The 22,784-nt window shown below is 44.2% G+C and overlaps 1 protein-coding gene across 3 annotated transcripts in view; it reads left to right on the top strand.

Moving 5' to 3' along the window:
• The first annotated feature begins 2,909 nt into the window (after positions 1 to 2,909).
• LOC129860681 (membrane-associated guanylate kinase, WW and PDZ domain-containing protein 3-like) overlaps positions 2,910 to 22,784 on the top strand; it is a 188,099-nt gene continuing 168,224 nt past the window's right edge. For 2 of the 3 annotated variants that reach the window (XM_055931323.1, XM_055931322.1), the window contains exon 1: positions 2,910 to 4,231. In XM_055931323.1, coding sequence (XP_055787298.1) covers positions 3,925 to 4,231 — 307 coding nt within the window. In that variant the 5' untranslated portion in view covers positions 2,910 to 3,924. The remainder of the gene's footprint in view (positions 4,232 to 22,784) is intronic. The other variant, XM_055931320.1, reaches the window with a different exon arrangement.

A 22,784-nucleotide genomic window follows, 5' to 3' on the forward strand; every position in this document is an offset into this window, starting at 1 on the left:
TTGTCCTTTTAATAGTTTGAATGTTTATATGCATAAAGTATTTGAGCAAATCTTTGAAAATAAATACTGAAATTAGTACTTTTTTGTTGTTGTTGTTAAAACAAAATGTATGACTATTGAAAAGTTGGACAAGATAGATTTCAAAAGTTGCTTAAATTAATATAAGTCAAGTCAAGTCTTACCTGAAATTAAATGAGTATTCAATGTGAATGTGACATTCTTTACTTAATGGTAAAGGATTTATTAAACATTAATAAATCCTTTACCATTAAGTAAAGAAAGTCACATTCACATTGAATACTAATTTAATTTCAGATAAGACTTGACTTATATTAATTTAAGCAACTTTTGAAACCTATCTTGCCTGAGTATTCATAACAGGGTTGCGCCAAGCATAGCACACAACAAATAAAATATCTCATAAAAAGTGTACCTTTGATGCCTGAGCTGGACGAATCAAATGATTTGACAGTTTATTGCATTTTTTCTTAAATACATATCAGAAAATGATCAAAAGTGTTGATGCCAAAATTGTACTCCAATTCTGGAATGACCCAGCTAACATTAGCCAACTTTTGGCTAGCTCTAATGGTACATCAACTGGCAAACTATCCAAGTTATTTTACTTCTGTTGAAACGGGACAAAAAGGCGACAAAACATTTCCATACACACAACAGCTGCTAGATGCTGCTACCTGACAGATAGCTATTGGCTAGAGCTGGACTGGCTGTGGTAGCTACTAGCTAGCTAGTTCATTCTCGTCAGAAAGAAAGAACTTCAGTCGAGAGGGGATGAAACATTAGCTAATGTTACATGTCAGTTACACTACTAGCTCAGCACTGGGAATAAATATTTTTTTCTTCTGTTAAGTCAAACAGTTACCTTGACAGCAACATCAGTCAAATAAAGAGTAGCCAGTTTCTGCTCTGCTTGCTTTTACCAACTCAGAGAAAAATCAAACAGCCTACCCAACCACTCTGAGGTGCATGGTACTCAAGCACAACTATGCCGCTTTTTGTATCACAGTGCAATTATAAAACTGTGTGTGTGTGTGTGGGGTGGGGGGGGGGGTCATGTCCCCAGTGAAAGTTGCACCCCTGTCTGGAACTATAGCTCTATCGAGGGATTTTCAGACTGTCTAGATACGATTGTTACACCAAATAATGTGATTAACCAAAGATTTTTGGTATCCATACTGGGAGTTACAGGTTTGACTTTTCAAAATGTCACCAGAGATTTTAACTAACCTGGTAGACTATAGGGAATATATATGTTCTAGATTCGGCCAAACATGTCTTCTAAAATGTCTGTGTCCAGTTGCAGGTGATGCGTTTGAATTTAGAAAATGCTCTGTTAAAATAAAAAATGTTGCTCCATGAAGTAAATCCATCAATGTGTACGCTGCCATTGTGTACGCTGCCATCCACCCCAAAGTGCCACGTCATGATGACACGGCTATCTCATGCTGGGAACTTGGAAATCTCCGACATCCAACTTCAGTGCGTTCAAGACAACTGGGAAATCGGGGAGAAAAAACGAGCTCCGATTGGAAAAAATCATTTTGAACAGTAGTAAACTCTGGCATTTTTCAAGAGCTCCGACTTTCTGACCTGAAGATCATTGACATCATGATTTGACCTTGTTTTTTTCAGAGTTCCCAATTGTCTTGAAAGCACCACCAATCAATAAATAGACAAGATGGTGTTGTACACATTTTTGGATTACTTCATGGAGAAAAAACATTTTTTATTTTAATAATGGTGCATTTTCTAAATTAAAATGCACCATCTGCAACTGGACACTTCTATTTTAGAAGATATACGTTTGGCCGAATCGAGAATGAAGATGGTATCGCCAATACCAGGTTAGTTGAAGAATCTGACGTTTTGTTTTGGCAAACCTGTAACTCCCAGTAATGGATACCGGTCATCTTTGGTTAAATCACATTATCACTGCAGTGCTAGCTAGCTGTAGTTTATGCTTTCAGTACTAGATTCATTCTATGATCCTTTTATTGTGGGTGGACAACATGCCAGGTCATGCTGCAAGAGCTCTCGTAGGCTGGAGGACATCCTCCGGAAGTTGTCATAATTACTGTGTAAGTCTATGGAAGGGGGTGAAAACCTAGAGCTTCCTAGGTTTTGTATTGAAGTCAATGTACCCAGAGGAGGACGGAAGTTAGCTGTCCTCCGGCTACACCATGGTGCTACCCTACAGAGTGCTGTTGAGGCTACTGTAGACCTTCTGTGCAAAATAATGTATTTTAATAGATTTTTGGTGACGGGAGTATAGTTTTATCTAAAAAGGATAACTTTTTAAATGTTTTACCATTTATATTTTTATGAAATTCACTGAGGATCCCCTTCCTCCTCTGAGGAGCCTCTACTGCTCTGTGTCTACACATTATCAGGACCTACAAGTTAATTTAACCACAAGATGGCACAGTCACGTAAGAGTTGACGCACCGGACATCCTCCTCTCAATAAATGACTCGCGAAAATACTTGGCCCTACAGTATTCTATGAAATTATACAAATTGATTTGTAATTGCACTGTCTTGGTTCCAGTTAACAACGTACTAATTACAATTGTTAGGACTACTTTGTAGTTACATAGCACTATGATGGCAATTTAATTGACAGCGTCTGTAATCTACAAGAATATAATATTGTTGCAATATTTCATCTACTAGTGTGCACGCTCGATTTACTCAGCCTGTGCGCTGTGTCCCAAAACGTATCCAACGCGTGTGACTGGGAACTAAGTCCACCCAGAATGCTTGACGAGCTAAATCAAGCTAAACGGGTCCATTGAAACAGAGTTTACGCAGAAGCCCCGCCCAACCATTTCCATTGGTTGATTTGCATTGTTTTACTCTGTTCCCACCATCTGATTGGAGGCAAACCCAAGCAGTCATCGGTGCCTGGATGGGCTTTCCTTCAAGAAATCAACACGGTGAAAACAAGCAAAAAAGTTATTCGTCATTTCTCGTTTTATGGTTAGTTCCATAGACTCCTGCGCATAAATCTCCCCTGTTCTGTGAGCCACCGGGCTGAATCTGACACGAGACCACATGGGGCGTCAACTGACGAGACGGCGCTCTCTGAGCTGGGCTTACGAGGGTTGAAGAATAGTGAGCAAGTTGCCAGCAGAGTAGGCTACACTACCCGAGTTCTGCGAATACATTCGCTGCTGATGCCAGGTATGTTGTTCCGTTTCCAAGGACTGCGTCGCTGAAGTCACCGGTGGAGGAGGTAAAACAAGTGCGCGGAACTAAGTTGGCCCCTGGCGAATTTTGGAAGAAGAATTGTCAGAGGGTGTAGGCAACATTTGGGCAACAGTTGTTTATGCTCAATAATTCAACGACATAGCTAGTTGTTCCGGGATATTTAATCAATCAAATTGATACATCGACTGAGTCAAGTGGAGAATCTGTGAGTAGTCAAGGCTATAGGCTCAACGACGGATCGATCCAAAATTTAGTTATTGGTTATTGTGCGTAATAGGCTATTCTAAAACTGTTTATGAGACCGATTCACTGTAAGTAAACAGTAGGCTACTCATTCAGAAGTAGAGCTTCATTGCCCAGCTACGTAAGAATTTAGCGCTAGGGACAACATCAGCATCCCCGCGATCGATCTAGCCTCCTGCGACAACACTGACGCAGATAGTCTTGCACTACAGTCTACTATTGTATCGCAGACAGGTGATGTTCCAATAATTCGGGATGTTCATACGGATAATGCTTTGAAATGAAATTTGCTCAATGAATGGAATGGAATACAAAAACACTAGTGAGCAGATTGCCTCATCTCTGCATCTCCGTGCAATAGTCACATCTGCGTCTTAAAAAGAACTGCTTGTCTCGTCTCTCAAACAACCACACAGTCTGGGACTCTAAAGATTTACAAGAGGGATTAAACATGTCCAAAACGCTGAAGAAGAAGAAGCACTGGTCCGGTAAAGTCCAGGAGTGCGCGGTATCATGGGGGAATGCCGAGGAGTTCAGCTCAGTTGTGGACGTACAAGGGGGAGCAGAGCTGGGAGAATTCCCATACCTGGGACAGGTGATTACGGAGGCAATGGTCTGTCACGTCGGGAGGTTACCGAACATCGGGGACGTGCTTCTGGAAGTGAACGGCACCCCTGTCAGCGGCCTGACCAACCGAGACACCCTCGCTGTCATCCGCCACTTTCGGGAGCCCATCCGTATCAAGACCGTCAAACCAGGTATGTTTAGTGCTGTAATTACCGTTCAGAGGTTTTGCAGCCTAGGCCTACTCCAAAGTTATGCATTTTACCATGATGTGTTGTATGCGTAATATGGCGTACTTGTCATACTATGGTAACCTTGGTCTGGTCTGTGAAAAATCTAATTGACTCCATAGGTCATACACATGAGCTGTGACAACGTGCATTCTTCTAGTTAACTCTCCCCTGCCCCAAAGTCCACTCAGATAATCACGTTCAGAAGACTTGAATTGTTGTCCCGTACACACACACACTATGTGTTGTTCTTTAGGTGTAATCCTATTTGCCCAGGGCAGTTAATGGCCTGGGTCATAGCTGTGGGGTTAACTGGGACTGCACACGGTCTCGGACTGCACACGGTCTCGGGTTGGAATGGAATAAATAGTCAAGCTTGTAAATGGGCTGCGTCTCTGGCCTCCAGGATAGTGGGAGGATCAGGTGTGTGTGGCCTGTATTTGTCTCCTAGACTGCTTATGCCAGTACATCAAGCAGTATAAACTGGGTCATTCCACCCTTTCAATGCCTTTTGAGAAGTGTAACTTGGTTACATTTTTTAAAACATTCTGTCATAAAGATCACATGTTAAACATCATCAAAAAAACACATTTTCTCATCTGAAGAGGTACAAGAAAAAAGACTGTGCCAAATACAGTAACAGTGTGGACTGTAACTGAGCCAGAACTCCCCAGGTGACATGGGGAATAGAATCTTGCTGTGTGTAACAGGGAGGGGCAATTGAATGCAAGCTGCACATGAGAAAAGTGTGTACATTTCTAGCCTGTCTTTGTAACAGGGTGGACGCATTGTGCTCGACCTGCTCCGTTTTCCACCACAAAACACCAGAAAATTGCCAAAAAAGACTAGAAACGGCTCACCTGCTTTGACACTGCTTTCACTATTGGATGTTCAATGTTTCTTTTGAAAAACATATTTAAAAAGGAATAGTTTCACCATATTAAAATGAGAGTTCAGTACATGTAACAAGGTTGACCTTCAAATGAAGGACAGACTTAAAATAATCACTACTCATATGAAATCAATAATAATCTTCAGAAATTACTTTTGTCAAAGCAAAGCAACACAATAACCAGGGATTTACAAAGATGGTGAAACTTGAAGAGATTTTGGAATTAAGTGGGTGACACAGGGTTGATAGAGGGACATGTCAAAATGCTGAATTTTGGCACTTTAGCAAATCTTCATTCATATAAAAAAAGAAAAATGGATTCATTGACTTTGCCATGTGGTCTATATTAAAAGGCACTTCATTTGATATAAATTCATATAAATTCGATAGTTACATATCGGGATATTCTTTTTGACAGTCTATTGTTTTGACTATCGCAATATTAGTTTAGCACTAGTTGGCTGTGCCTGCACCAAAACGTCAGTATTTTTCCTTCATAGCTTGTTCTCCATATTCTTGTTTAGTATCAAATCACGTTACATATAGATTTGTGAGAGTTGCAATACTAGTATCGTCACCTAATTATTGTGATGTCCCTGGCATTTCCCAGCCCTAAGTAACACTTAGCTGAAGTTTAATGGTGCCAGAGCAGAGCCAGGCCTGCAGCCTTGAGGTACGTCCAAGTCTAATGGATTCAATCACAGCCTTAAGTCCCCAGTCTGCTGTGCTGGCCTGGTTTGTGACTCCGCTCCGGCTAAGATCAGGAGTCAGGACAGGAGTTGATACCTTAGAGCTAAGGCATTTCTTTGTTACAGTATTGAGCCTCCTGTCCTGTCACATATATTTTCAGGTCTGTTGGATATCTTTGCGTTTGAATAAAACTAGTTGGCACTTGGCATTATCATACAACTGAACTTGTCTATTCAGTGCATACCAGGCTGGGACAATATGACCTTGCTCCTGCAGACTCTTCTTGTGCTGTACGTTATGTGTGTGCCTGGATATTTGAAAGTCTGACCAAGCCCTGTAGCACAAGAAAACTGTGGGACCTTTTAACGGTGTGCCTGTTATCCACCTTCCTTTCAAATGTGGGGTTTGGCAAACTGTTGCGCTTGCTACCCCAGCCGGCCTCTACACTGTGTTGTTATCCCAGCCAGTCTCTGTGTAGTGTTTACCCGTCTGTCTCTCAGCCTCATGGTTAATTCACCCATCATCTATCATTGATGAGGCCTCCATGACTAGATGAGCTGGCTAGAGGCTGTCTGAGGATCAGATGTCACCAGGCCGGTGGTGTTGTGAACTCCAGTCCTGAGAGGCAGGGCCTGGGTTATAGGGCTGTAGGCAAGTAGGGGCTGTCACACTGTGGCCTGGTTAGTGGTAACCATAGCACCACTGCCCATCTGTTGGCAGCCAGTGATTTTATGACGACAGACACCTGAACTACACTGTGATGGTGGGGCTGTCCTGAGTTCAAAAGCTGAAGCTGGGTTGGAATCTGTAATCTGTTGCTTTGCTTACTTGTTAAAGCTATACTTTATTGCTATCGACGACTGTCTTTGTACTTTGTCTTGTCGTCGCCGATGGTGATGAATCAATTTCCCTTGAGGGATGGATAAAGTTCTACTACAATACATACACACCTGTATGCATAGAAGTCCAATGCTCAAGTAGCCTTATCTACAGTAACACATGATTGCATATCTTTGAGAATTATTGCAGTATTGCCTTATCTTAACACTTCTTCCCCCTCTTAGCTTGCTCAATGCTCTCCACCTTGTTTTCTCTTCTCTCTGCGCTGCTTCTCCCCCATCTACCCTCCTATGAACATTGCTTCTCATTGGTTTTCTATTGTCTTGTGATTTCTCTCCCCTTCATTCTATTCCCTCATTGACTCTTCGCTCTCCCTTCCCCAGTCTCCACAGCACCACCGGTCTATCTATAATACTCTGATAGCTTATTACATTATTGTAAGTCAATCGAACAGTACATCTTCAGGATCGTGTGCAGTCCAGATGCTGTGTTTGTGTGTTAATGAGTATGGGGTGGTTGATTAATACACCCTAAATCCCAGAAGAGCATATCCCATCCCATCTTCTTAACTGCTTCGCCTAGCCATGAGCATTACATCTGTGGCTCTGAGCCAAACAGGAGAAGAGCCAATGTGATGCTGCTCTCTCTATCTTGCTGAGTGGCTCCAGGTCAGGATTGGAAACGTTGCACACGTCCTCTCTTTAACTAGCCAGAGTGTGTGTCCCAAATTGTACCCTATTCCCTTTATAGTGCACTGCTTTTGACCAAGGCCCATTTAGAAAAGTAGTGCACTATAAATGGAATAGGGTGCCAGTTGTCTCTGGTCAAAAGTAGTGCACTGCGGGCCATCCTGACTGGTGCAGCAGTCTAAGGCACTGCATCGCAGTGCTAGAGTCGTCACTACAGACCAGGGCTGCGACCGGGAGACCCTTGAAGTGGTGCACAATTGGCCCAGCGTAGTACGGGTTAGGGGAGGGTTTGGCCGGCTGTGAGGTCCGTGTCCCATTGTGCTCTAGCGACTCCTTGTGGTGGCCGGGCGCATGCATGCTGACTTCAGTTGCCAGCTGTACGTTGTTTCCTCCGACACGTTGGTGCGGCTGACTTCCGGGTTAAGCGAGCAGTGTGTCAAGAAGCAGTGCGGCTTGGCAGGGTCATGTTTCGGAGGACGCGTGGCTCTCGTGTTTCGACTCTCCTCAGTCCGTACGGGAGTTGCAGCGTTGAAACAAGACTAACTACCAATTTGGATATCACGAAATTTGGGGAGAAAGAGGGTAAAAAAATAAAAAGGGAAAAATTAAAATAAGTAATGCATCCAGTGTTATCCTGGAATCAAACCTGATTGTGTGATCTGCTTGGAGGGTTTGAGTGTGTCCCAACTGGTCCTTGGGCAAAAGTAGTCCACTATAAAGGGAATAATGTGCTATTTGGGAAGCAGAGATTGTAGAAAGTGTGTTTAGACTTGGAGTGGGCGTGCCATTGATTATTGATGTGGTTTTTGGTGATCTGTTCTCTGCTTGTTTTGCTATGTCATAATTAGGCTATAGTTAATGGATAGCAGTCCAGTCACCCTCAGCTCCCCCCTGTTAAGGTAAAGCAGCAACATGGCACTCAGGCATTTCCCTGACCTAGAAACGATAGGACTGTCTGCAAATTTGTAATTTTGAGACAAACTGCCAATAAAAGTAAGTTGCATTCACTGGGGGCATTATCTTAATTGTCATGTTTTTTGGGGGATGCTTGTGAAAAATTTGAAAATGCCAATAAATATATTGTTTATAAATGTGCAATCACTGCTTGTTTCTGGTCCATTTAAAGGAAGTGAGTTATGGAATCCAGCTCTTAGCTCAGATTCAAGAGGACAAGATCGTTAGGTATGGTTTTTATCTGACTATTCTACAATTAGACATGTATTAATATATTTGTACCCCTTTACATGTTCCACATTTTGTTGTTACAGCCTGAATTAAAAATGGATTCAATCAATTTCTCTCTCACCCATCTACACACAATACCCCATAATGGCAAAGTCTCACCCATCTACACACAATACCCCATAATGGCAAAGTCTCACCCATCTACACACAATACCCCATAATGACAAAGTCTCACCCATCTACACACAATACTCCATAATGACAAAGTCTCACCCATCTACACACAATACTCCATAATGACAAAGTCTCACCCATCTACACACAATACCCCATAATGACAAAGTGAAAACATGTTTTTAGAAATGTTAGCAAATTTATTGGAAATGTAATACATAAATATCTAATTTACATACCTACACACACCCCTGAGTCAATACATGTTAGAATCACTTTTGGTAGTGATTACAGCAGTGAGCCTTTGAGTAAGTCTCTAAGAGCTTTGCACACCTGGATTCTTCAATCTCTGTCGTTGGGAATTGATCATTGCTAGACAACCATTTTCAAGTCTTGCCATAGATTGTCAAGCAGCTTTAAGTAAAATTCTAACCCGGCCACTCAGGAACATTCACTGTCTTCTTGGTATGCAACACCAGTGTAGTTTTGGCCTTGTGTTTTAGGTTATTGTCCCATTGAAAGGTGAATTAATCTCCCAGTGTCTGGTGGTAAGCAGACTGAAGCAGGTTTTCCTCTAGGATTTTGCCTGTGCTTAGCTCAATTCTGTTTAAACATTTTTATCCTGAAAAACTCCCCAGTCCTTAATGATAACAAGCATACCCTTAACTTGTTGCAGCCACCACTATGCTTGAAATTATGGAGCCTGGTACTCAGTAATGTATTGGATTTGCCCCAAACGTAAGACTTTGTATTCAGGACAAAAAGTTAATTGCTTTGCCACATTTTTGCAGTATTACTTTAGTGCTTTGTTACAAACAGAATGCATGTTTTGGATTATTTTTTATTTCGTACAGGCTTTCTTCTTTTCACTCTGTCATTTAGGTTAGTATTGTGGAGTAACTACAATGTTGTTGATCCATCCTCTGTTTTCTCATATCACAGCCATTCAACTCTGTAACTGTTTTAATGTCATTGGCCTCATGGTGAAATCCCTGAGTGGTTTTCTTCCTTTGGCAACCGAGTTAGGAAGGATGCCTGTATCCTTGTAGTGACTGGTTGCACCTTTACACCATCCATGTGTAATTAATTACTTCACCATGCTCAAAGGGATATTCAATGTCAGTATTTATTTGTTGCTCTTCTTTGTGAGGCATTGAAACCTCCCTGGTCTTTGTGGTTGATTCTGTGCTTGAAGTTCACTGCTCGACTGAGGGACTGTACAGATAATTGTATGTGTGGAATACAGAGATGAGGTAAACATTAAAAAATCATGTTAAACACCATTGTTGCACACTGTGTTGCACACAGTTGCATGGACATGAGTCCATGCAACTTATGTGACTTGTTACGCAAATTTTGACTACTGAACTTTATTAGGGCTTGTCATAACAAAGGGGTTGAATATTTATTCACTCAAGACATTTCTTTTGATTTTTAATTCAATTGTAAAAAATAAAATAAAGTTGTGTTTCTTCTATTGAATCCATTTGAAATGAAAACTGTAACCAACCAAATGTGGAAAAAGTCTAGAGGTGTGAATACTTTCTTTAGGCCCTGCATGTTAAATAGCCCAGCAGTGTCTCGTTATGCTAAAACCATTCATCAGAGATCCATTTCACACTGGTTTTACAATCTCCAACCCAGCAGAGTACCGCTGCAGTGTGGTGTTTAATGTGGTTTGTCTCACAGTGCTAGTTTTATGAGATGGCTGCTCCGTTTTAACCAGTCGAGGGTAGCTTTACCCAGCCAGCAACATCTGCAACTTCTGTCCGAAACTCTTATAAACACATTTCCGCTTCGATGGACAACGTTTTGTATCCATTCGACTGTCTCCACGACTGTCTCCATACACTGGCAGGAATGTCTTCTTCCTACAACTTTGTTTATCATCAAACACCATTTCCTTATTTGGGTAGAACGGTACCCCTTCTTCCCAGCTCACACAATGTCAGGAGACAACACTACCAGACAATTATACTATTACAGAAGGCTCCAGCTAAGTAAATAACTAGTGTTGGTTGCCTTGTAAATGTCTGTCGCTCAGTGGGTTGTTAACCACTGTGACAGTAACAGCATAGCACTGTCACACTCCTCCCAGTCTTCCCTGTTTTTTATTAGATCAAATCATAGTTTATTAGCCACGTACACAGTTTTGCTGATATCACAGGTGCAGCAAAATGCTTATGTTTCTAGCTCCAATGTAGCAATACAATAACAATACACACATTCTCCAAAAGGAAAAAAATAATGGTTAAGCGATGATCAAATGTGTTCCTCGCATGCCACAATAGCTTTGCTTGAGTGGTGGTGCCTTTCACAGTGCCTTACCTAGGACAGAAACAAGACGGAGAAGGTCACAAAGTCTTACTTCTGTCATGGAGCAGAGAGGCTCACTGACAACATGCCTGTCACCGAGGGGAGGGATACCTCTAAACTTTATTGGCTTGTAACAACGTTTTGATGATCTATAGCTCACCATGATCATGGACTATGGAATTGTTAGTCATTGTAATGGTTCTTATCAGCCCTTATCAGTCATGCTCCAGTGTTTGAGGTCGAAGCATTATTAGTCTCCCTGGCCTGCTTAGATCGGTTAGAACCTTCTCCCCTTCGTTGTTGGCCCACTGCATTCCAGATGCAGATGGAACTCCACTTGATCTCGTCTTCGTGTGTGCGTCACAGGAGGCTGGTGAGGGAAGGACGGGTTCAGAGTAATTCCTGGATTGGAGTGAATGGGATCAAGCACATGGAAACCACTTGTCTGAAACGGCTCCATTTATTCTGTTCCTGCCATTACTATGAGCCCGTCCTCCCTAATTATGGTGCCACCAGCCATGTGTGTGTTACGTACGCCTTTTGGAGGAGGGAACACAGCACCCTAATACACTCTACTCCCGTGGAGTGAAAGAGGTATGTGATTGTGGGTGCGTGTAAGGATGACAGAGGCAGATAATATTACCGTTAACAGGAAATGTATTTCCTTAACACGGTAATTGTGGGGAAAAGGGGCTGGACAGAACCAAAGTAAAAGTTAGTCCCCTCTCCTACCTACCAACTACTTACCTAGTCTTAGCACCACCTGGCGCGCTAACCAAAATACAGGGGGTGGGCCGCCCAGGTCTTACCTAGTGTGTGTGCATAGACATACTACGGGTACATGTATGCCCGCAGGCCTGTTGCCTAAACACTCCCAAGGTGCCTTCCCCTTCCCCCTGGGAACAAATGAAACAATAAGTCACCAAACTCAGTGAACAATTTGAATAAACCAAAAACACTAAGTCCTATGGCATACACATACCTCTGCAGGACCGGCTACAAAATACTTTACAACAACATATACTGGGCAACAACCAACACAGGACATCAAAGAAGCTCTCTCCTAACAAAGGAACACTGGCTTTTCAAGCTGCAGAAGGAGTCGGTAATTGCAGACAGCTGTATCTCCTGACGAGAGGGCGGGGTCAGAGCCCAATCTGCAATGGGGCCGACCAATCAGCTGCAACATACAAACCCAAAACAATACAGAAACTGGGGAATGTAACAGTGTGTGTGTGGTATTACAGGCCTGACGTGTTTCATCCACCCATCATCCCCTCCTGCTGTCTCTGGGCTCATTCCCCAACGCTGTCACTTTCCTTCCCCCCCCCCCCCCCCCCCCCCCCATCCCTCCATCCAACCCGCCCGTCTGTCCGACAGCTAGGCTGTCAGTGGGGAAGGAGGGAGAGAGTGAGAGCGAGCGGATGGGTGCGCGGAGGCCCCAGACAGCAGCAGCTGCTGTGAATACTAAAGCACCCCCCTCCTTTTTTCCATCCCTCCCTCTCCGCCCCTGACACTGCAGACTCCTGCAGCAGCTCTCGCTCAGTACTAAGGTGATTTATATAGGCTGTGTTCCAGGTCTTCTTTATTGTTGTCGCATTCTCCGGTTGCGTTCCAGGTCATTTGTATTGCAGTCGAGCTACGCAGACGATCAGGTCTGAAAAAGTGTTTAACTTCACGCCCATCTCAGAAGATTACTGTGTTTTTCATTTGGTTCCTGAAAAGTTCTAGAAACACTTTTAGGCATTCTCCAGAGATCGGATCATCTGCACAGTGTGCAATAGAGACGGCCTGGAATGTGGCCAGTACTTCCACTCCTCCGTTCCCACGTTACAGAGCATGAGAGACCCACTGAGCCGTCTCACAGGAAGAGAAGAGGAGGAAAGGGAACCAGGGAAGTCTTGAGAGGCTCTGTGGTGCCAGTCTATTGGCCCAACACTTGTCATTCCCATCAAAGCTGCGTAGCGTTTAAAATATATTCCACTGTTGTTTGTTTGCCTGGCAGCGAACAGACTTTTAATAACTAGTGGCGAACCGGACAGCGCGCGTGGGAGCCTGTGTTGGAAACCTAACAAAGATGCAGAGTGACACTGGCGTCCCGGGCACTTGTTATTTATCCCTGTTTTATTGTCCTGTCTGTCACTTTGAGACCGTCAGCATGGTAATGAATAGGGCCTGCAGCAATGATGACGTTTTAATATGATCTGTGGTTTCTTCTAACTGCCACATTGTCTAAGGGAAGGGGGGGGGCATGACTTGGGCTGTGTGTTTACAGACAGAGGAGATGTCTGCTGTTTTCACTATTGCCCCCTCATTTCTCTGACCGAGTGAGTGGAGTGGTCATGCCACGGTGTGGTGTCAGGGGTAGCAGCCATGTCTCTAGGTATGTAGATGCCTGTGGAAGTGCAGTACAACACACACACACGCACGCACGCACACACACAGTCTCTTGTCTGTTAATTGACCCAACCACCATGCAGTGAAGCGTCATGGCTGCTGTTTATTCCCCTGGAGATAAGATGGTCAGCCTTGTAAATGGTCAGTATAAATACCACATTCTGTCACAGGGAACATTATCCCCAAGCTTAATGGTAAAGCGTAAGAGTCAATGGCCTGGGAATATAATGCAGCTGTTCTGTTAAGGCAATGCATCCTGGGACAGATATCTAGTCACCTAGGGAAATGTTTCCCTTTTTCTTTAGCTCCCTTCATCCGTGGACAAACAAACGCGGTCTGTCATTCCCCTGTGCAGCAGAATGAGCCCTGTCATGGACACCCTGATAAGCAGCTTTCATGCTAATGGCTTGATGCTTGGAGAGACAGGTACACAGTGGGAGGCTGGGGGTGCTATCACAGCGCTAGCAGCTGTGTGAAGATGTGCCTTTTGAGCAGTGACGTTGACCCCGGATAGAAGCACACAATGATGAATTTCTGTTTTCCTCTCTCAAGTTGGTGACAGACAGTGCTTATTCACAGCCAGCTTGCTTTAAAGGGAGGTAAGGAAGTGGAGAGTGGAAGGGAAATAAAGGAGGGAGAGCAGGGAAGATTGGATGGCGTGTGTACTGCACAGAGGGGCGGATCTCAAGTAAGATGATCACTTTATTGGTCAATTCCAATCAAAATTTGACTTCTGCTTTTAACCCAACCCCCCCCCCCCCCCCCCCCCAAAAGACGCACGTACAGTACATACACATTAAGGTTTTTTGGAAATGTGCGGGGAGCTGCTACACTAGGTGCCTGGGGAGCTGTTGGTGTGGTGGGGTTAAGTGCCTTGCTCAAGGGCACAAATGCGTTAAGGATTTGATACGTTGCCAGCTCACTTCCGCCCAATTTATTTTAAATGTTTTCCCAGTTGGACCTGGGATTTGAACTGGCAAACCTCTTGTTTATTTGCCTCTCTTACTGTTAGGCTACCTGCCGCCTTAGATCTGGACGTATAGAGGTTGAGCTGAACGGGGGGGGGGGGGGGGGTTACTGTTAGGCTACCTGCCGCCCTAGATCTGGACGTATAGAGGTTGAGCTGAACGGGGGGGGGGGGTTACTGTTAGGCTACCTGCCGCCCTAGATCTGGACGTATGGAGGTTGACGTGAACGGTGGGGGGTTACTGTTAGGCTACCTGCCGCCCTAGATCTGGACGTATAGAGGTTGAGCTGAACGGGGGGGGTTACTGTTAGGCTACCTGCCGCCCTAGATCTGGACGTATAGAGGTTGACGTGAACGGTGGGGGGGGGTTACTGTTAGGCTACCTGCCGCCCTAGATCTGGACGTATAGAGGTTGAGCTGAATGGGGGGGGGGTACTGTTAGGCTACCTGCCGCCCTAGATCTGGACGTATAGAGGTTGAGCTGAACGGGGGGGGGGGGGGTTACTGTTAGGCTACCTGCCGCCCTAGATCTGGACGTATAGAGGTTGAGCTGAACGGGGGGGGGGGGGGGGTTACTGTTAGGCTACCTGCCGCCCTAGATCTGGACGTATAGAGGTTGAGCTGAATGGGGGGGGGGGGGGGGGTTTACTGCTTTTATAAACAATTTGAAAACTCTAAAATGGTATTCGGAGAACACCAAAAACAAGCAAAATTTACTCCAGCCATTATCACCTTGGCTGCTGTAGCTTCATTCCCCTCAGTTAATTAAGGACATACATTCTACGGACTAGCTCAGCACCGGGATTAAAAACTCAAATTTAGTTTGATGTCAAGTCAAACAGCAGTTACCTAGCCATCTTCCAACTCTGCACTGTTTTGAGAGGAAACTTGCGCTGTTCACTGCAGCCAGGCAAACAGGCTTCCCGCCCGCTCTGAGGCGTCAACGTGGTCCTGAAGCCAGCAGCTTGACTGGAGTAGTGTAGAGAAGCTAGCTAAGCTAGTCAGCTTCAGCTAGCTATACTAATTGATGCCACATGCTGCTCACTAACTTTTAATTCTGTAATTTTATTCCATATTGCATTGCATTAGTGAGCTGTCACTCCACTTGCTACGCGTTGAGCATCTTTGCCGGTTTGATTGGCCAACATGAACAAAAAGCTACATGTGAATGCTACCTTTCTTTTTATGGGGCGCACCATTCACGTCATAAATACATTCAAGTTTTATTCAATTCATAATTTGAAATGACAAGGTCCTTATCTATACTGAACAAAAATATTAAGACTACATGTAAAGTGTTGGTCACATGTTTCATGAGCTGAAATAAAAGATCTCAGAAGTGTTTCATACGCACAAAAGGTATATTTCTCTGAAATTTTGTCCGCTCATTTGTTTACATCCCTGTTAGTGGACATTTCTCCTGTGCCAAGACAAGCCATCCACCAAACCGGTGTGGCATATCAAGAAGCTGATTTTAAACGGCATGATCATTACACAGGTGCACCTTGTCCTGGGGACTAACCGGGCTCGGAACCATAGACCACGTGTAACCACGCCAGCCCAGGACCTCCACCTGTGGGATCGTCTGAGACCAGCCACCCGGACAGCTGATGAAACGTTTGGTTTGCACAACTGAAGAATTTCTACAGACACCGTTGGAAACCATCTCAGGGAAGCTGATCTGCGTACTCGTTGTCCTCACCAGGGTCTTGACCTGACTGCAGGAAAATGCTCACCTTCGATGGCCGCTGGCATGCTGGAAAAGTGTGCTCTTCACAGATGAATCCCGGTTTCAACTGTACAGGGCAGATGGCGTGTATGGCGTCATGTGAGCGAGCGGTTTGCTGATGACAACGTGGTGAACAGAGTGCCCCATGGTGGCGGTGGGTTTATGATATTGGGCAGGCATACGCTACGGACAATGAACACAATTGCTTTTTGAATGCACGAGATCCTGAGGCCCATTGTTGTGCCATTCATTCGCTGCCATCACCTCATGTTAAAGCATCATAATGCCACGGCCCTATGTCGCAAGGAATTGTACACGATTCCTGGAAGCTGAAAATGTCCCAGTTATTCCATTGCCTGTATACTCACCAGACATGTCACCCGTTGATCATGTTTGGGATGCTTTGGATCGACGTGTACGACAGCGTGTTCCAGTTCCCGCCAATATCCAGCATCTTCACACAGCCATTGAAGAGGAGTGGGACAACATTCCACAGGCCACAATCAACAGCCTCATCATCTCTATGTGAAGGAGATGTGTCGCGCTGCATGAGGTAAATGGTGGTCACACCAGATACTGACTGGTTTTCTGATCCACGCCACTACCTTTTTTGAAGGAATCTGTGATCAACAGATGCATATCTGTATTCCTAGTCATGATTAGGGCCTAATGAATTAATTTCAATTGACTGATTTCCTTATGAACTGTAACTCGGTAAAATCTTTGAAATTGTTGCAAGTTGCGTTTTTTAAAATATTTTTGTTGTGTGTAACAATGTCACATGGATATTTTAATTGCATTAAGAAAAAGGCTTTTTTCAGTGTTAAAATGAGCCTATTTATGTAATACTTGTACAAGTGTTCGGATATTCTAGTAACCGTGCACATCGCTAGTATGAAATGCCCCTATTGGCCAATTTGGTCTGACTCCTGAGTACGAGATGCCCTTCTACACTGCAAAGGGTCATTGGGAGCAGAGGCAGCTGGCATCTCTGCCCACATAATCTCCTGACCAGAACATTTCCCATGGAAGTAGATGCAGAGATTATAGAGGGATCAGAAATGCAAATATACAGAGCGAGGGAGAGGATGTGACTGGGAGGGTGGGGTTGCTTCTCTGTACACACACACGTCTATAATAAAATCTGTTTTTATTCCTCCCCAGCCTGACTAACGCTCCGCTCGACACCCCACCACTAGAGAACAGGCACAGTTGAATCTTTGGAATCGTAATATCTGCAAATAACTCTCTCAGCCCTCCTTGTGAGCCGCCAGTGAGCGCACGTGCATAAGAATGAGAAATTAAGGCAGAGATGGGGATTGTTTCTTCAGTTCTAGTGGCCTTTTGAGGGGAAATGCAATTAGAACGATGGGATTTGTGGCGCTTTTTATTCCTGCAGGCTGGTTTTATTCCTGCAGGCTGGGGTTTGATGTTGTCATTGATTCTCCTTTCCTCAGTAATCATTCTGATGTCCACAGATGTTCCTTAGTTACCACCCACCCTGTCCTGCTCTGTGATGTTGCAGGTGTTCAGCCCTTCTGGTTGTATTTTTAGAGCTCTTTTTGTTTTCTTTGATTCATTCTCCCGCTCTGTTCTCTTTCTCCGGGGTTGGTTGGTGTTGTTAGGGAGAGATGGGCCCAAAGCTGTCTTTGTCTGGCCCCGCGGCTTCCTGCTTGCTTTGTGCTCCTCCTGACTGTGGTAATAAACCACTGAACTACAGAGAGATGGTTCTCGATCTCAGGCCTGGCAGGGCCATGTTGGACCACTGCCCTGCCCTTCTAGGCCTTTCGAGTGTCTCTGTGGTCTGTGCCAGGCTGCCAGCTCAACCCACTCAGCTCTTTGTCTCTGCCACTTCACCTTGAAGAATCGATTTGGGTCAGTCTGGTGGCGGTACCCATGGTTGCCTCCAGGACCAGAATCAAACATAAGAAAGCCTACCTTCAAATTAACCATCACCCAATCAGGACCTCGGACTGGCGCGAAGGTTCACCTTCCAGCAGGACAATGACCCTAAGCACACAGCGCAGGTGTGGCTTTGGGAAAAGTCTGAATGTCCTTGTGGCCCAGCCAGAGCCCCGACTTGAAACCAATGGAACATCTCTGGAGAGACCTGAAAATAGCTGTGCAGCGACGCTCCCCATCCAACCCGACAGAGCTTGAGAGGATCTGCAGAGAAGAATGGGAGAAACTCCCAAAATACAGGTGTGCCAAGCTTGTAGAGTCATACCCAAGACGACTCAATGCCGTAATCGCTGCCAAAGGTGCTTCAACAAAGTATTTACTAAAGGATCTGAATACTTATGTAAATGTGTTATAACAGTTTTTGCTTTGTGGTATTGTGTGTAGATTGAGGGGGAAAAAAACTATTGAATACATTTTAGAATAAAGCTTTAACGTAACAAAATGTGGAAAAAGTCAAGTGGTCTGAATACTTTCTGAATGCAGTGAATCTTTTGTCACCCTCTGAATGAGAGAAATACACAATCTGTATCTCAATTGTGTCAAGGCTTAAATCCTTCTTTAACACCTCATCCCCACTGATTTTGAAGTGGTTTTAACAAGTGACATCAATAAGAGATCATAGACTGAAGTGAAGGTGAAAGATGTTTTATGGCAAGATTAGGTGTTCTTAATGTTTTGTGTATTTCCTGGTATTTTTATATTTTTTTGTATTACTTTTTTTTTTTATAACACAATGCCCACTTAACCCGGAAGTCAGCCTCACCAATGTGTCGGAGGAAACTCAGTACAGCTGGTAACTGAAGTCACAAGCAGTCGCTAGTGCGCGATGGAACAAGGACGTCCCTGCCGGCCAAACCCTCCCCTAACCCGGACGACGCTGGGCCAATTGTGCTCCGCCCCATGGGTCTCCTGGTCGTGGCCGGCTGCGACAGAGCCTGGACTCGAAACCAGGATCTCTAGTGGCACAGCTAGCACTGCAGTGCCTTAGACCACTCCACCACTCAGGAGCCCTTTCCTGGAAGTTTTAAAGTCTCTTTCACATTTCATTGGTATGTTGTTGTCTACCATTGTGAGCTGGCAGACTGGAAGACAACATGTTGAGACAGCACACACAACCTCTTTATTCAGTCCACGATTGTCATTTCCTATTCTTCACTAATAGGCACGACCCTCCTGATGAATTGCAGATTGTTTTGTGGCTACAGCTGTTGTCAGCTCTGATTTGTGCCCAGTGCAAACCATGACAACTTTTAAGGGTGATGTCTGGTTATATTGTAGCATGCTGGCTATCCTGCCCATTGCATCCTCATAAAGTCTCCCACTGGACAGATGAAGGAATTAGGGCACAATTTGCACCACAGGACACAAGTACGTACGGTGGGAAAATGGTTACTGCTGTCGGACCGCAGAAAATCGAAGGTCTGAATGGTTGTGAGAAAGGAAAGCTCCACTCAGATTTATTATTACCAATCTCTATGGGGTTTACCTGGAGTCGGTGCAAGATGTGAGATTAATTTTTAAACCTGTCATGTCATTGGATTGGCGTATTGCAGGGGGAGACAAAAATACTGCAGAGTCCCAATGCTCCAGTTAGATAAGTGTCCTCATCAGAATTCATGGATGCCAGAAATCCTGCTCAGGCCATTTGGTTGGCCTTGCATTTGAGGTTTTCTAACAGCTTATTGATTGGTCCAATCTCAGCCTGTTAAGCCATCATCCATAGCATAGCGGCAGGACCCCTGCTCTCCATGTAGAGGGACACACACACACACACACACACACACACCAAAAACAATAGTGGAGCTGCAAACAATTCCTTATAGCAACAAGGTTAATTGTGTGTTTTCTCAGCAAGTATACACTGACTATACCAAACATTAGGAACACCTTCCTAATATTGAGGTGCACCCCCCCCCCCCCCCCCCCCCCCCCCTTCACTCAGAACAGCCTCAATTTGTTGGGCATGGCTCCAATGCTTCCCACAGTTAGGTCCACCACCCAAATTGATAGTGGAACTAACTCAATACACGCGGGAAACTGTTGAGCGTGAAACGGGTGCGGCTGGGAACGATTACCATACTCCATTCAAAGACACTTAAATATTTTGTCTTGGCACATAGACGATCCATGTCTCTATTGTCTCAGGGCTTCAAAATCCTTCTTTAACCTGTTTCCTCCCTTTTTTATCTACACTAATTAAAAGTGGATTTAACAAGTGACATCAAGAAGGGATCATAGGCAGACCAGGTATTCTTAATGTTTTGTATATTCAACGTATATTTCCTGGTAGTTTTAAAGTGTATTTTTCACTTTTCATTGGTATGTTGTTGTCTACCATTGTGACTCGGCAGACTGGAAGACAACATGTTGTGACAGCACACACAACCTCCTTATTCAGTCCACAATTGTCATTTCCTATTCTACACGGCCCTCCTGATGAATTGCAGATTGTTTTTTTGCTTCTGAAAAGAGGGGGCCTTATATAATCAGATGAAAGCACAAGGCTGGATGGCCCTCTCTGTAGCTCGAGCTCAGTTCAACTTCACAGGGCCCCTCTTCACTAGCACCCCTCAGTACGGGGGCCTCTAAGGGCCTTTTAAACTCAATAGTCCTTTTGAGATTGGCCCTTACAACTGTATTGGTCAAAGGGAGAAGATGAGAGGTGGCTCTCTGTATTGTCCCTGTGATTATGTGACTGTTGGAGTGCCCATTAACAGTTCTCATTCAGCACTTCTAATGCTGGAGAGACTGGGGATCCGGATCACTGATTGCCTCGGCATATGATGGCACAGAATGAAAACCATTTTGTCTTTCATGCACCCTTCTTCAGACGGCACGCACCTTCTCTCTCCTATGCCAGTGTGGATCCTTCAGATGTGTTGACTAGTCGGGAACTTACACGCACTGTCTAAGACAACCTGTCACGGTTAGATGACCCAATGGTTGTTCCAGGAGAGCCATGTTCCCCCTCACGTTCCCTCATCTTGATCATTGAGTCTCTCTGCTCTCCTCGTTTTCCTGAGAGGGGATTCTAGTTTTGCAAGCAGCATATGTACATTTGGCTTCAATTTGACTTTTTATTAGCAACAATGTGTCACAAGAAATAGATCTGATGGCGTCAAGTGAGTTCTCCCAAGGTGCTTTTCAAAGAAGCCCTTCAGATATAATTGTGTACATGCCAAGCAGTTTTAACACATTGCGTTTTTAAGGACAAGCTGGAAAATGTCACATTACTTGAAGAACAAGAAGCATTACTGTAGTATCAGATAGTTTATTATTATTATGTGTGAAGTGATTTTAAACATTGCATAGACATAACAATGACATGCCTTGTCTAAACATGTTTCAGAGTGCTGTAACATAAGTCCCCATATTTGTAAAAATATAGCTCCCTCGCATATCATGAGTCAAAAGACGAGACTAATATTTGTGGGGAATTGAGTCATGTAAGGAATGCAGATAGTTTGATGGTGGTGAGAACAGAATGTGCTTCTGGGAAGCTGTTCTCAACACAAGAAAAGTGTATTGTTACCAACAGGTGTTTGTTCTGGCACCCAGTTCACATTGTTTCCATTTGGCCGTTGGAGCTGTGAAGAGCACATAACGTCCTTTATTTCACTGAAACAAGGTCTACTTAGTTTCCTTAGTGGTTGGTGTCTTTAATTCTCAGGAAAAGAAAAGTGTTTTCCTCTGTACTTTTACTGTATTTTCTCATAATAAGCTCCATAGAGTGTGTGGGAGCAGCGTCTTTTCTTTGTTGAATATCATAGTGATAATCTGCCGTACAGTATGTGACCCAGGTATACAGATCTGAAGTTATGTGATTAACAACATTGAATTGACTCTAGCCCGCAGAGAATATCTCTTGGGTACAACTCCGCTCCACTATGCCACAAAAAAATATATTTCCTGCTAAGCCTTCCTCATTTTGGTTTTAATTGTGTGTGTGATTTATTTTGTAGTACCCACTAGGTAAGGCGGTGTTAGTAGTTAATACTTTACCCTCATCATACAGACCTGGGCCCGGTTTCCCAAAAGCATCTTAAGGCTAAGTTCGTCAGAACCTTCGTAAGAGCGGCTTTAAATTTCCCTCAGTCTTTTTTTATTTGTTGCATTTTAAAATCGTTCGTAATCTAACGCCTGGCTTAGACCACTCGTAGAACAGGTGGGTGTGTCGTTAGGTCACAGTTTGCCGTCCCACGTCACTTTACACAGTCTCAGCTAAATATAGAATCAGGGTTCGTACGGTCATGAAAATGATTGACATTTTGAAATTGTGTTTTCCAGGTCTGGAAAAGTTTTTGGAAAATAATATTATCCCCAAAGTTTGGCAAAAGACGTGGAAATTTAATTTAATTTCTGTTAATCTTATTTATTTAGGCACAGTTTCCTTTTTAATAAACTTGTACCAAATTAAAAAGGATATCAGCCAGGATCACCTGCAGAGATGGTCTGAGACCAGCCACCCGGGCAGCTGAGGAAACAGTGGGTTTGCACAACCGAATAAATTCTGCACCAACTGTCAGAAACCGTCTCAGGGAAGCTGATCTGCGTGCTTGTCGTCCTCACCAGGGGCTGGACTTGGTGGTAACCAACTTCAGTGGGCAAATGCTCAACTTTGATGGCCACTGGCACACTGGAGAAGTGTGCTCTTAATGGATGAATCCCGGTTTTAA

Source organism: Salvelinus fontinalis, chromosome 8 (genome assembly GCF_029448725.1).
Source record: "Salvelinus fontinalis isolate EN_2023a chromosome 8, ASM2944872v1, whole genome shotgun sequence".
NCBI lineage: Eukaryota > Metazoa > Chordata > Actinopteri > Salmoniformes > Salmonidae > Salvelinus > Salvelinus fontinalis.